The 15,690-nt window shown below is 36.8% G+C and overlaps 1 protein-coding gene across 3 annotated transcripts in view; it reads left to right on the top strand.

Annotated features, from left to right (window-relative positions):
• Positions 1 to 15,690, top strand: part of ITGA9 (integrin subunit alpha 9) — a 228,395-nt gene that overhangs the window by 56,093 nt on the left and 156,612 nt on the right. For all 3 annotated transcript variants that reach the window (XR_015797714.1, XM_088149934.1, XM_088149933.1), the window contains exons 14-15: positions 5,788 to 5,942; positions 13,952 to 14,112. Coding sequence is in view for 2 of the 3 variants with exons in the window: in XM_088149934.1 (XP_088006060.1) it covers positions 5,788 to 5,942; positions 13,952 to 14,112 (316 nt within the window). In the remaining variant the exon portion in view is untranslated. The remainder of the gene's footprint in view (positions 1 to 5,787; positions 5,943 to 13,951; positions 14,113 to 15,690) is intronic.

Here is a 15,690-nt window from a genome sequence, read left to right on the forward strand (position 1 = left end):
GTTAGTGGAGTGGTATATCATAGTACGCAAACAGCAATATTTGAAAGTACTCTTCAGGTGTTTCCAGACTGACAGCTCCTAGTATTTCCGATAAGAAGCACTGTATATCTGTTGTCTGTCTGCCTGTCTGTCCCTCTCTCTGTCTCTTTCTCTTTCCTTTTAATGAATTTTCAGTGAGAAGAAAGCAATGGTATGAAAATACTGGAAGTTTACAAGTTGAGGGTGACATCATCTGGCTCCCCCTTAAATTGTCTGAGCAAGGCTGAAGGATTGTACAAGAAAAACCTCATCTGGAAGTCTTTGTACTGGTTTCCTGGAAGACAGGCTTTTCATGGCTTAGTACTGTATCACTGTGTATTAGAATGATACACGAAGTCCCATATAATTCTGAGCTTGTTTACAGCTTGTTTACAGCTCTGGTAGTGGTGCATAAGAAGTTATCAAAGAAAGATGAACAACTAGGGCTATTCTTGTTAAGGCATTTTTTTAAAGCAACTGTTTAAGGATCAGTTAAAATTGTATGTGTAGTTAAATGGATGGTTTGAGACTGCAGAATTAGGAAAGGCAGCAATTATCTTTTTCTAAAAAAAAACTGTGGTCCACTGAGGCAGCTTGCGAGAGAAGCGCTATGTAGATTATCTGATTAGAGGAAACAGCTGTAGTAACATGGCCAGAAAATGATCAAAGTAGCTTGATAGTGAATGCTGAAAAAATATGAAATATTTTTTTCCTGGATAACTCCAAGGGCCACTGATTGTGTTGTCTCAACTGATTGATAGAAAAATTGCTACAACATTCATCTGTTTAGACATTTTTTGTATTTGTTTTATGGTTTCTCATTTTTGACATGTTTCTGTGGCAAGCAAATTTCATAAAGTTGGTGCTATATTTATATGAACAGTAGTGCTTAAAAATTTGGGAACCCATTTGAATTTTCAATATTTTTGCATAAATATGACTTAAATCATGTTCTGTTCTCCACACAAGTCCTAAAACTAGATAAAGAGAACCCAATTAAACAAAAGAGTCAAATACATTACACTTTTTCTGTGCAAGTTATCACAGGATCTGGTTTGGGTCTTTTTTAAAATGGGGGCTTCATGTCTGCATGGTGGGGAACCTGTATTTCCCTAGAATAAATATGGAGGCTTCAGCTTTCTGATCTCCCCATTCCCAAGATAGTTAAGCTTAATAGATATTAAGGAAAAAAGGGGAAAAAAAGCTTTTGCTTAATAGGTCAAGCTTAAGACAGTAAAACTTGGAGGATGGGGTATCTATAATTCCTAATTACTCATTAAATATGAAAGTGCATCACTTGTGTCAACTTATGTCATTTGCATAATAATATAAACACTGTCGATCTCACAGAATTGAGGTAAAATTAATATAAATATAACTGCTTTGTCCAGATGCAACAAACTATTATTTTGGGAGGATGCCTGACAGCAGTTTGGTACATTACATCCAAATTTCACTAAATGGGGGTTTGTTAAATTGAGGTTTTCTGAAAAACAAATATATTTATATACTCTTTAGCAGTGGTTCTTAAACTGGAGGTAATTTGGGCATATCCTGGGGTAATGGAGCAATTTGTAACTGGTTGTTTGGGAGTCAAGGATCCAGTTTGGGACTGTTGCTGTTGAGACCCTTGTGTAAAACAACAGGGTCTGTTTGTTTTTTTTTTTTGTGGGGGCAAAGACATTATTTGAGGCCAGGAAAAGGGTAATTGGGTAAAATGGTTTAAGAACCACTGATCTATAGAATGAATATGGAATTTGAAGAAAGGACATTGCTTTTTTATGATTAATCCATTGGCTGATGCAAAATCTTGAGTGAACCAAGCACCTCTACTTAGGCTGTGTGTTTTTCATGTGTGGTAATGACTAAATGGGCTCTTTAACTTCCTAACCAATGTCTAAGCTTTCTTTTTGTCATGTGACAGAGAAAACTAATGTAGGGTCATAATAGCCACATGACTGACTTCAACTTGAAATTGCCATAACAAGCCAGGGCATAGCTTGTATAAATCTCAAGCTGTCACCAGTAATATTAAAGAGAGGATGAAATAGGCAGTCATTATTTGAATCTCCAAAAATACTATAAAAGATGGTTATTGCACTAGGAATTAGCTATTGATATATATTTCCTACACAACTTTATGGAAAATACACTAGATCTTTCTGTCTTTATAAAACTAGCTAACTGGTCTTCCTGAATTTCATCCTTGTCGAGAGAGTACACTGGATTGATTCACAAATTATTCTAAGTCAGGAATGTACAAAGTTTTCAGGGCCAAGAGCCATGCTTGAGCTTTGAGTGATGTGCTGGAGGCCACCCACCAATTCATTATAGTTGAATTTAATGAAAAGTAAATATACTTCATGTGATTAATCTCTGGTCCTGTATTTAGCCATTTTACTCTTCTGTACATTATAAATTGTTAGAAATTTCGGAAGCCTGCATAGTTCTTTTCTGTGCTGTGATTTATTTAAGCGTAGTTGCTACAGTGGCTGCATTCACAGATTACAGTATATTCAGTGTATCTCAAGGCTTGTAAAATACAGTGAATGAGATCTCATACTTCACATAAAGTCAAAATGAAACAAACCTTATACAGAGATAGTGTGACAAGGCTTAGCCATAAATATCAAAGACCAGTGAGGTGTAGTGGTCAAGATGTTGGACCAGGAATAACAAATCTGAATTTTAGTTCACCCTCAGCCATGGAAGCTCACCGGGTAATTTAGGGGCAATCAGTCCCTCTCAGGACAACCTACCTTATGGGTTTGTTTTTGTGGAGAGGAGAGGAAGAAGTGCTATGTACACTACCTTAGGTTCCTGAATGAAAGGCAGACTATAAATCTAATAAATAAATAAAGGCAGGATATAAATATAATATATCAATCAATATTGATTTAAGCTTCTTTAGGCCACAGAGTGTTTACGTGGACAAGTGGTTTCCTCTAAGAAAGGGAAGAAGATGGATCTAGAGAGAATCAGCAAGAATGCCCCTCCTTTTTTATGAGACAGAATCTTTTCCTTTAGTTCAGCAACTGTGATGAAAGCCTTACAAGACAGTCTTACAAAAAAATAGTGTCCTGAATGAATAGGCCACCAGAATCAGCACATCAGCCTTCACTGCTTTAAGCAAAATGCATATTGGGGAAAGAAGTTCACAAATTCAATCTATTCCATCCTATTCATATAAGAATACAAGCAAAAAATTGGCTTGACCTGAGGATAATGTTCATTTATAACTCATCACCTGATTATGGCTTTGAAAAACTGGTAATTCTCTACTATCTTTCCTGAATTCTGCTGCTTCATCTCTCTTATTCTTTTGGTTTGTAAGCTTACGGTAGTCCCCTGTTTTTTAAAACCCAGGTGAGCTGAATTGTGTGACAATAGCAGTTTGAAAGGCAATAGAAAAATACAGAAAATAAATACTGTATCACATAGAATATTACTGGAAGGTTTGTATAGAGGTGTGTGTGTATGTATGTGTTTTGCTGCCTTGCAATTCTATTCTAACTTGGCATGGAGAGGAATATTAATGTGTGTACTTCAGGAAGCAACTGTGTCCTGTTATAGATGGTCAAATATTTAAGGTGTTGAGTGAAGGTTTGGGTGGATTGGCTGGAAGCATGAGGAAGGAAAGGAGGGGCAGCAGGAAGTAATACCCAGCAACTGGGATTCAAGAGCAGGTGTTGGTGTTCTGGGAAGCAGGCAATGAGGGCTGAAGTTGGGGTCATAAATAGATTAGATGGATATCCCTGTGCCATTTGGACGTGTTGTATTTCTCTCTGAATCTCTTTGTATTGTTGATAAAGAATGTCTGTAATTAAAATAGGCATAATGTGCATTTTGCTTTTGCCATGTTTTTCTATTTCTTGCACTTGTTCAGGTGGTTCCCATCCCCAAATCTTTTCCACGCAGCACGCTCATCCAACCCTGCATTTTAAAAAATAGGAATCTTGATTTCAGCCCTCTTGCAATCATTTTACTTTAAATCGAGAAAGGTGAATGAAATGAAGCTGAGCTCATGTTTGGTATGTTTCTTTAAAAGGCACATCATGGGCAATAGTTCTTGGATAATACTACTGATTTTGAAGAAGCAACTGTCTAATTTACTACAAATTGTAGAAGTCATGTGATTTTATGTTCACACTTACCTGAATTTTTCTTGGATGTAGTCAATATGCAGCTGATTAGTGTGAAACTGATGGTGTCTATCCATACGCAAAAAGAAATCACTGTTCAGTTTAAGGATTTTATGTGAAAATAACAATCTTACTGCAATTAAGAAAAGCAGCAGTGAAAAAGCCTACAACAGTTTCTAGATAGCAAAAAAGGGAAGAGTATTTTTCTCTTAAAATGCTGCTTGTGGTGTTGCTATATGGTGTGGTAAAAAAATTGTAGTGAAACATTGGAATAAATATTTTTCACTCATTTCAAAGAAGTAAAGGAGTTTTGAAAAGAGCAGTTGCATTGTGCTTGAACTTTGCCACAATGGAATGGTGTTTTACTAAATTTAGGAAAATTATATACTGGAAGTTTGGCAGTAAATATATAGTGTTGTTCCTGAAAAACTGAACTATTTCTATGGCAGAAATGTAGAAAAGCACATTTAGAAGAATAACTGCTTAAAAATTATTTATTTGTTAATAGTAGAATCTATCAGACCATGGACAGCTCCATGCTGCTGATAGGTTGCACTGTGCGTTGTAGATACAATATTGGGGTGACATTGATATTTTTAAAGCATTTTTAATATCTTGATATAAGTGTTGAATGTTTCTAGGTCCCACCTCTAAGTGGAGAATGTATGCCAATTTAAAAGTATACTGGCCTGGAGCCTGTTAGGAAGTTAGCTTTTAAATGTCAATAGATGACATCTTGATATACACAAGAGTGTAAGATGTGATGGGCAAATTGTGAGGTGCTTCCCACAGGACTTAGACTGCCTGCTGAAAGTATCTGAGCTGGTATCTCTTAATTTATTAATGTTGATGCCTTTTCTTTCTGCTTGACAACCAGCATCTAAAATGACTGAAAAACTTTAAAAAGGTTAAACATAATGAGTTGGATTCACTCTTAATTATACTCAGAGAATGTCCAGTAAGTCCTTTCAATTTCAGTGGATTTTCTGAGTACAGCTAAGTCCAAAACCAACATAGTATGATATTTTTTTAAGGCAGAGAGAAATAATATGCTGTAGCTACTTTCTTTCCCATAGGTGCTTACTGTATATGACTGGATTTTCCAGTCAGGGAGTCCACAGTTTATTCCTTCAGATGAAGCTGTCTCACCTCTGTCATCTTCTCTTAGCATTGTTGCACATAATTGAATTCTGTGGGCTTCCAGATCTATTTTTCGTTTGGCAAGCATTAACTATATGGTTCCATATGAATATTGGTTCATTTTTCCTGTAATTGTTAAATATCTAATAGACAAGGTTATTGCATTATTTGAAAATTTTGTTCCAGTATTGCATCTTAATGCTATTGGTGTATCCAGAGTCTTGTCTTGTCTTGTCTTGTCTTCTCCATTTTTAATTATTATGGGACAAGTATTTGTTTGTTTGTTTTGTTTACCATTTTCTCTGGGGTGGAATCATTAGGGAATAACTGATTATTTCCAGTATCAGCATTAAAACTGATATCCTAAGCGAACTTAACTAAGAGTTCTCCTCAGTTAATAGAGTAGGACCTACTTTTCCCCAAACCTAAAAACTTCTGTAATACTATGGAAAATAATGCAGTCTCTCCTTTTTCTTATTGTTTTAAGATCACGGCCTGTCATTACCTTGGGCATCTCAATTTTCCTGCCAGCATCCATTGACATCACAGCTCCTCAGTGTCATGATGGCTTGCAACAAGTGAATTGTCTAAATGTCACTGCGTGCTTTAGGTTCAAAGGCAAACATGTTCCAGGACTGATAGGTAAGCTGCTGTCTTGATAACTGTTGCTCTTTATCAATTCTAAACCAATATTCCTCTACTAAGAATAAGAACACCTTATTATGGTCAGTAACCGGTTAATTAAATACCCTTTAGTTAATTCAGTAAGAGGAGCAAATTCTTGCCTTCATGCTAGGTTTATACAATAACTCATCTGTAAGTTGTACATTTTGGAACATGTTTAAGGAGAAGGGTTTAAATGTAGTGGCTTATCTACCCACAGAAAGCGGCCACCTTATAGATCATTTCTTTGCTGTAATGTGAAAAAAAGCCAGATGGCAAGAATTCCTCTGACCATTCTGGAAATTTTCCCCAAAGATATTAATTTACTCCAAGCGTTGTGGTAAAAATGGTGCCCATACCACAAGGACGCTTACATCAAATCTATAGTATTTGGCCATATCTTAGACTTAGAATATACTTAGAAAATAGCTGATGAGAGAGCATCAAATCTTGCTATCTCTCTGGTGTGAAGTTCTTAAGAGAAGGACTTGACACCAGAAGTACTTGGGGTAAATTTTATACATACAGCATCTATAAAATTTACCCCAGGCTATGGTTTGAGTGAGAACTGGTATAAAATATTTTACAGATGGTATAGAACTCCATCAATAATTGCCAAAATAGACAAATTGTATAGTAATAAATTGTGGAAATGCCACAAGACAGATGGAACATTCTGCCATATGTGGTGGACTTGCAGAAAAACCCAGAAGTGTTGGAAAGACATTTACAGCACCATTTAGAGAATCTTAGAGATCAAATTTGAAATTAATTATACATAGTTAAAACAATTTTTTAAACTAGGTATATTTCCAGAACATAACAATAAAAAATACCATAATTTATTAAGGTATGTGCTAACAGGTACGAGGACAAACTTTGTACAACATTGGAAAAAAGATAGTACCAACAATATCTGATTAGGAACTTACACTTGGAGTATATGCAGCAATGGCAAAATCAAGAGTATATATACATAACAGAAGTTTGTTTAAATTTGAGCAGGAATGGCTTCCATATACAGATAGTCCTCAGTTAATAATGGTAATTGGGACCAGAAACTCCATCACTAAGCAATATGGTTGTAAAGTGGAAAATCGAGTGACCATGCTGACTTATGATGGTAGTTCTGGCAATTCCAGTTGCAGTCGTTAAATGAATCCTGTGTGGTCATAATCAAGACATCACATGACTGCCACTTGCAGCCTCCTGCTGGCTTCCCCATTGACATTGTTTGTCAGAAGCCTGCAGTGAAGGTCACAAATGGCGATCACATGACTGCGGGATGCTCTGATGGCCGCAACTTCAAGGACCAGTCATAAGTTCCCTTGTTCAGCACCATCGTAACTTCAAATGGTCACTGAATGAGTGGTTGCTAAATTACCACTACTTGTATATTATATATTTCGTGCAAGATAAATACAAACATTTAGAATATGGGCCCTAAAGTTTATGCCAATTGGTACTCTAAATCCACTGGAGTACAATGAAGGGGAAAGTCAGAAATCAAATATTTATCTATATTATATTTAGGTGTGTTTCACTTTTTCTTCTTTTTTAACATTTATAAATAATAATATAATGGAGATTTTGGCATTAAGCTCCAAAAGTTATATTTCTTTTTTATATCATAAAAACAATTCAATATACTCTGCTTGGATTCTTTTACTAATGTTATATTGAGCATTAATTGTGTAACTTCAGTAGTTATCTGTCCATTTATAGATATTATCTTTTTTGAAAATATATCTCTGTTTTAAATAACAATAATAAAAAAAAGTTATGGAGTTCCCATAAGGTCCTATTTGTACCCTGTCCTCCCTCTCTCCCATTTAATTCATTCAGATACAGATGACAAATAGTACAGTGATAAATTTGTCAAATTTCATTTGCCAAATTTCAGTGGGATCTCTTGGGCTTCCTCGCTGAAATTTGGCAAATAACAGCCAGATTAATCAAATGAGGGAATGAATGGTCTCTCTGTTAATTTTGAATGTTTCCTAAAGAGGGGGAGGGGAAGAAAGAAAATAAAATTGTGATGAGAGAGGTCACAGAGTGAAATGAACAAATCCACATGTTAGTTATCTCCTGGCCCCCAGTAATGCTACATCATGAATAACATTTATTAACATTTCAATGTTAAAAGCATTTTCCATAGCTTTTTTCCAGTATTAATTTTAACCATCTTGTTGTTAGGCTGGTAGCATCATGTTGGTGCTGCAGTTGCCAGTCCAAGACTGAAAGTTTGGGTTGGTTTATTTATTAATTTGTTTAGTTGATTTATGCCCTAGTTTTCTGCTCTAGGAAATATTGTGGCTAACAACGTTTTAAAAAACAAGAACAGAATGTAAAAAAGGTAAATGCATTTTAAAATAAAATAGATACTGAAAGAATCTTATGATGAAATGCCTGGTAAAAAGAGGCATATTTACAGGTCTTCTAAATGTTGAAAATGGCGGCCAAATGCAAATTCCTGAGAAAGCATATTTGTAGTCTGGGAGCAATGCAGAAGATGCAGTGTTTGTCTGTCAGAAAGACTGGCCTGCAACATTGAGGACATCTTTAAAAGGGCCTCTCCTGCAGTTCTTAAAAGCTAGAAAGATTCATACTGGGAGATTTGCTCCCTTAAATGAATACCAACACCTAGAATTATGCTGAATTGACCATCAGGCATCATTTAATCCCTATACTATATGCTGGTTAACAGTTGGACTGCTGCCGTTCACATCAATTCCAAATTTCCATATATTTTCAAGAGTAGCTCTACACAGAGTGGGTTGCAGAAGATAAGATGGGATGTAACCATTGTCTAAGCCAGTCTTTCTCAACCTTGGCCACTTTAAGATGTGTGAACTTCAACTCCCAGGATTCCCCATATGCTGGCTGGGGAATTCTTGGAGTTGAAGTCTACACATCTTAAAGTGGCTAAGGTTGAGAAACACTGGTCTAAGCTGACTAGTTCAGGAAGGGAAACTAAGTATATTTGTGTAAAGACACCTCCCCCTAAGGTACCACCTGCAACTGCAGTGCAGCTGAGGGTCAAAGAGCATCCCCATTATTTGCTCTTTCCGGGGGAGGTGAGCCCTAAAAATAAACCGAGGTTGAGCCTCAATTCCTGCAGTCCAAATTCCAACTGACTAGCGGCTGTTTATATATAAAGCAAAGCCATTGCAGCCAGTCTACCTATTTCATTAATTGGGTTTGCAGATCATGTTACACCGAAACCAAACCACATGATTGCTTAGTATTGCATATGAATCAATCAGATGTTCTTCCTGAGGCTACCTATTGAATTAGAGCAAAAGAGAAACTGGAACCAAAGAATTACTGACCTATGTTCCAATTTCTTAGTCATGATGCTTCTTTGCTCTCTGTTGTTCCAAGGACTAGAATAGACATGAATGAATCAATCACATTCACTTTTCCACAAACTTTTCATTAATCTAAATGGGGTGTGTGTGTGTGTGTGTCCATTAATTCTAATATCTTACTTTTTCCCCTAGTTTTCCCCAATATAATTTTTATATTATTTTCACTAATATAGACTTTTGTATTTGTATATATGTGAGTGTATGCACACTCTCACATCCCTTTCCTGATATATATATTTGTATGCAACTTTTAATTAGAAAATTATATTGGAAAATTCAGAAACTAGTAATTGGCAGAGTATAACGTGTTTCCATTGGGGAGTGTGAACTGGGTAAATTAATATTGAAATGCTAACTCCTGAGAGTTATTTTGGATTATGGTGGCATATAAATGCAATAAATAAATCAAATGGATATATACAAACGGAAACCAAACCAATCTCTCTCTCATTCCTAACTCTGGTTGAAAAATGACGGATTTATTGCTACAGCATTTAGAACCCAGAAATGGTCTTGTCATGAGCCTTTTATGGTAAATTCTGATAAGTCACTTGTGCATGATTAAATGTGCGTTATTGAAAGTTGCATGTTCAGAAGGAGAATTTGGAATGTACAGGACTTCTTCCTCCTCTTCCATAAATTTCATAAACCAGAAACAATCCAGGAACTATTTTAAGAAATGCTACTTTATTTCATGATTGAAGTCACCGATGTGTTAACTTCTAATGTTTGCAAAAGGCTTGTTTCCCGTTTAACTGTTATTTTGTTTTGGTACATTTAAATTGAGATGTGGATTATTATAATTGTAATTGCTATTACAACTGTAATTATTGCTCTTCTAGTAAATGGGGTCATTGGTAGTGCTCATGCAAATAGTTTGCATTTTTTAAACTGTGATATGTATCTTCGTTTAGTTAGGCAGCATATTTTGTAAATTACAATACAGATTCCATGTACTTAATGGGAATATGGCAAAGCTGAAATCTCAGACTGCCTTTTTATATTGGAGATCAGCATTTTTCACTAAGAAGACAGGCAAACAACTGTATATTGCTATGCAATGGCTGTGTTCTGTTGACCACTTTCTAGAAGGAAAAAATTAAATTGATTTTAACATTGTAATAAAATAAATGTGCCTACATTTATATTGAAACCTGGGTTGGATAGCCCAAACATATGGATTTTTGTAGAACTCAGTCTCAGTCAATTCTAATATGAACAGATCTGACCTAGACCTCCCTGAATAATGTGAGTCAGAATGTAATTCTACATTTTTGGTCACACATGCCAAAAACAAAAGTGGAGAAAGATGTTTAATACATTGCTGAACCTATTCGGAAATGTCTCAGAAAGAACGTGGCCGTGACTGCAGAGGAGTGGTTTCTGGATCATTTTCCGTTCTTTTTGAGGGTTAGTGCACATGTTATGACAGTTGCATAAGGAGCATGTTTTGACTTGCTCTACGAGAGGGCTGTGGTCACAATTTGCCAAGTCATTTTATATACAGCCAGTTGCCTCACACATTGGATGGATTCTGTATGTTTTCTTTGCAAATGGTCTTGTTTGCATGGTGAACCACAGCACATGTTGACAGCTCATTGCCTGGTGACAGCTACCATGTGGAGGGATCTAAGTGATATCTGTGAGGTAGCTATAATCCACAGTTTATTACCTGTGAAGTTGAGTGTAACCCGCCAAGCACTCTGTCATGGTTTGCTTGTCACTTTAGGAGTTCTTTATTTAGCAGTTCTAAAGAGTCAGCAATGCAGGGGCATATTGCACTTGGGTATTCTGTCTTAGCTGTCCAAGCCAAGGAGAACATCAAACAGGCCACCATATATGATATTAACAGCAGGGGGAATGTAGCCAGATAACATAATCTGTTACCATAATTTTTGGCCTGGATCTTAGTCAAGATGATGCTATCAAGATGATGGTAACAGATGATGTTATCTGGCCATCTGGATGTTACTGTGATTTTTGGACTGGATCTTGACTAAGATCCAGTCCAAAAATCATGATAACAGATGATATCCATGATGTCCACAGGACATGTCGAGCCTAGTCAAGGAACAGGCTAAGTATCAGAAGTCCATATGAGTGAGATGAATCAGTCTGGGCATATAAGAGCAAGATGAAGTGGCAAGAATTGCTGTTTTCAATAGTAGGCTTTCCCAAAGAAGAGCCTTTTTTAAAAAGAAAGTTACATTTCTTAAATGCATTCAGAAAATACCTTTCCATAGTGTTAATTTGATAAACTGTACCAGGAAGCCTTGGTGATGTTGCCTTGTTCTCTGATCATCACATCTTGACTCTCGTGCATCTCACTCTTATATGAAGCTGCCTTTTAAGATGATTTGGAAGCTACAACTAGTCCAGAACACATCAATCACAATGCTGGTAGGTTGAGCCCATTACTGCTGCATAATACCTACAGTATTCTGAAGCAATTGCATTGATTGCCAGTAAGCTTCCAGACTTTGTATCTCCTGTGAAGTCATCTAGCAAAGGCCTATTTAGGGTCTATGTTCTTGAAAGGTGAGAGTAGCATGGGACAGAAGACATTGTAGAATGCACCATCTGTAGAGGTACATCAGAGTCTCTTGCTGAAGATGCTTATTTTTCAGTGGACTTTCAGTTGCTAATCTGGTTGTAACTGGGTAACCATTAAGACTTTGGACATTATTTTACTTGTGGGTGGGGGGCACCATGTAATGGGCAGAAGGAATACTTTGAGGACAGGAGAAAGCTGCAACCAAGACAACAGCAGATAAGAGAAATCTGAGTCTGAGCCAGAACTGTAACCTGAGTAAGCATCTCAGACAAGACCCTTCCCTAGCTCTCATGAAGATAAAGGGAAGGAGGGTTTTGTCTGAGACACTTACTCAGGTTACAGTTCTGGCCTGGACTCAGATTTGTTTTATCTGCCATTGTCTTGGTTGCGGCTGTTTCTCCTGTTCCTCAGAATTATTCCTTCTTCCCATTACCCGGGGGATAGGCGGGAGAATTATAGCTTGGGGGATGTTTGAATTTATGTTGCTGTTTTTACTTTGTAACCCGCCCAGATTTTATTTCAGCATTCTGTTTAATACAAATTATATTATCTTTTATTATTGTAGTTAAAACTTTGAATAAAAATTATTTTAAAAAAGCATTTTATTTAAACATTTTGTTAATAAATAATACATTATAAAAATCCAAAGCTGCAGGGAGTACAATGGGGTGGCAGTCAACCACCAGAAGGGCTAGATTATAAAAATTGGAATATGTTTCTCTTTAGAGGGATATATTAATTTATTTCTATAGCCAAATAAGCCTAGTGGTTTGGTTTTCTCCTTTAATTCGCATAGTAGTAGAATGAAGTAGAATAAACTGAGAAATAAGGGCTGGCTCAAGATCACTCAACAGGTCCTTCATGGTTGAGCAGAGATTTGAACCCAGATCCCAGTCTGACACTACTGTGAAACTAGCCTGTCACTCCTGTTGTTCAAGCTTATAATGATGACCTAGTTTGTTACGAAGAGCAGGACTCCAGGCTCTCAGCTTCTGCCTCGAATGGATATGCATATGTTACTATTTCATCTGTCAAACACAACTTGTGCTCAGTCAGGATATTTCCCTGCCCTTTCCATACTCTTTCCGCATCTGGTGCCTGACCTCTCTTTTAGCCTGAAGAGTCTCAGCTGAGTTTAAAACCAATATGTACAGTTTGTATTTGTGGTCTGCTAATAATTGCTCCTCTGCCCCTGAGGAAGGATTTGACATGGGTTAGATGATATGAGAACTTGACTAAAATGGGAAACAAAATGAAACAAAACAGACCAGATGTGTGGCACACTTAATTAAAATAAATCTGCATCATTCAGAATGGATTCTAATTATATTATCTGTGACAAAGACACAGGAGACTGTTGTCACTGTCACGTATACAGTCATGCAATTTAATTTTGTTCGTATTACTGGAACTTTCCATTCTCCCATTAGGATGTTGATTGTAATGGGAAGTGTGCTAGCGAAGTGCCAGATTTTATATTATTCAATACAGTTTTTATAATTGTGGGGAACGCTAGAAATCTTCTGCTTCATATTAAATGGTGTTTAAAAGTCTGTATACGCTTTGTTGATGTGTCCGGAGGTGATGTAATAGTATCAATGACATTGAGCGTTTAAGATACTTGTGAAAAAATATCTAGGTGACACTTGTTTGTTGAGGCTGTAACACTAATGGGTGTAGAGAAATTAAAGTCTGTCTTCCTTCCTTCCTTCCTTCTAGCATAAGCCTGTACAAGTTGATACTGAATAAGTGGAATGAAGCTCTTTTGCATTTTCTGGTGCTTATGATCTGTAGAACTAGGGATCTGAAACACTAAGTAGGCCCTCCTACATGGCTAATTAGCTGCATTCAAGGTTGTGCTGGTTTGCTCTAAAATGGTGGCATTTATCTAAATTTGCAAATGTTCTTTCTGAGATTGGGATCTGTTTCTACAGGGTAGAGGTGAGCATAGTGCAGAAGTGACATACTTCTAAATATACTGAGATTTCATAATAATAGTGAAAAACTCGTGTCAACAGCAGAAAATAATCTGTGTTATGATTTTTGTTTTTGTTTTTGTCTAGATTTGAATTATAATTTGACAGCAGATGTGGCAAAGAAAGAAAAAGGTTATCCAATCAGGGTTTACTTTGTTTCTTCTGGAGAAGCAACGGGCCAGATCACAGAACACTTGCAGCTGTCGTATATGCAGGAGAAATGCACAAATTACCTAGCCTTCGTGAAGGTTGGTCCATGTTCAAACTCATGTTATATATGCTGTTCTATTTTCAGTTGCCCTAATTAATCTGGAGATTATCATTTGGTGATAATGGATGTAGAATGCATTCATCTTTCCATCTCTGAAACATTAGTAAGGCTAAGAGTAAGTACCACTGAGCACATGAAGAGGTGTAAGATTGTATTTTCAAAATCTGGAACTTTTCTGTATGGCTATTGAAAACATTTTAAGAGTGCTGGGATAAAGGAATGTCCCACAACTGGTACTCTTGCCATAAGGAAAAAAAAATAGTCTGGCTCTACCCTGCAAATGTACAACTAACTGACCAAAAAAAAAAAGATTTTGATTTCCCTCAAAAGGCTAGTGCATTCCTTTATACCAAAGGAGATCTCCTGAAAGAAGATGACATGACTCAGTTTTGCTATTGGTTATTCTTGGCTGATTTTGCTCAACAAATATCCTGGCTTTAATTCACTTTCAAATATTTGCCATGTTGTATGACAGGATCTGATATACAAATGTAATTGCTTCACTTGGACAGCCGCAGACAATCCAACTCATTCAAGAAGGGACTTTCCAGGAGAGAGGGAGAGAAGAGAATCCGTCTGCCTGCTATCAGCTTCTTTCCCAAGTTTTAGATGAAGTTTTAGATGAAGTTTGGAGGCTACACAATGTGAGCTTGGGGCCACAGGTTACACAACCTGGATTAGATAATGAGTTGAGTGTATATTTCAAGAAGGGAAACCATCAATCATACCAGAAAGCAAGAAAGATGCATTTCCATACCATTTGTGGTGGGAAGCTGTGCAGTGGTGTTTTTCTTACAGAACATTGGCTTTATTTTCCTTTAGTGATTATAGTGGTATGAATGTTCATTTGCTTGCGTAAATAAAGCTTGTAAAGCGATAAGGATGGTGATCTTGTTTAGCCTCTGCCTCAGTGAAAGGAAGTGGTGCTGGAAGCAGGCAAGTGTCTTGAAAATGCTAAAGAGTTGATGAAGGGCTCAAGACCTCTCTGTGTAAGTCTTTAATAAGTCAAAGAGAGAAACATTTGTGGAATATCTATTTTACTTTTCCAGTAGATAATAAAAGTTCTCCAAAGTATCTTGTATTGTTTAAATCCCCCTACTGTTCTTTCCCCTTTGAAGCATGTTCAGCATGAAGTTGGCTTCTTTTCTTAATATGCATACCTGCAACGTTCTCCTTTGTGGCTTGGTTTAAGACAGTGTTGTCCAAACTTGGCCACTTTAAGATGAGTGGACCAACCCCCAGAATTCCTCAGCCAGCCATGCATGGCTGGCTGGGGAATTCTGGGAGTTGAAGTCCACTCATCTTAAAGTGGCCAAGTTTGGACAACACTGGTTTAAGATATATTAGCAAAAAAGCTTGTCATTACTATCCCTTGCTGAAAATATATCTTTGGACTGCATATATTCCAAGCAGGGGAGAAGAATGAACCAGATTGCAATAGGGGCCAAAGAACTAAAGTGGCTTATCCAAGGGGATTCCTTTGTGATAGGTTTTCCTGTTTCTCTGAATAGCAGAGGATTTAAGATCTGTTCTACATCCTTTGGCTGGCCTGACA

Source organism: Python bivittatus, unplaced genomic scaffold (assembly GCF_059951505.1).
Source record: "Python bivittatus isolate LINGU-HERP-01145 unplaced genomic scaffold, Pbiv_v1 ctg000610_np1212, whole genome shotgun sequence".
NCBI classification, from domain to species: Eukaryota; Metazoa; Chordata; class Lepidosauria; order Squamata; family Pythonidae; genus Python; species Python bivittatus.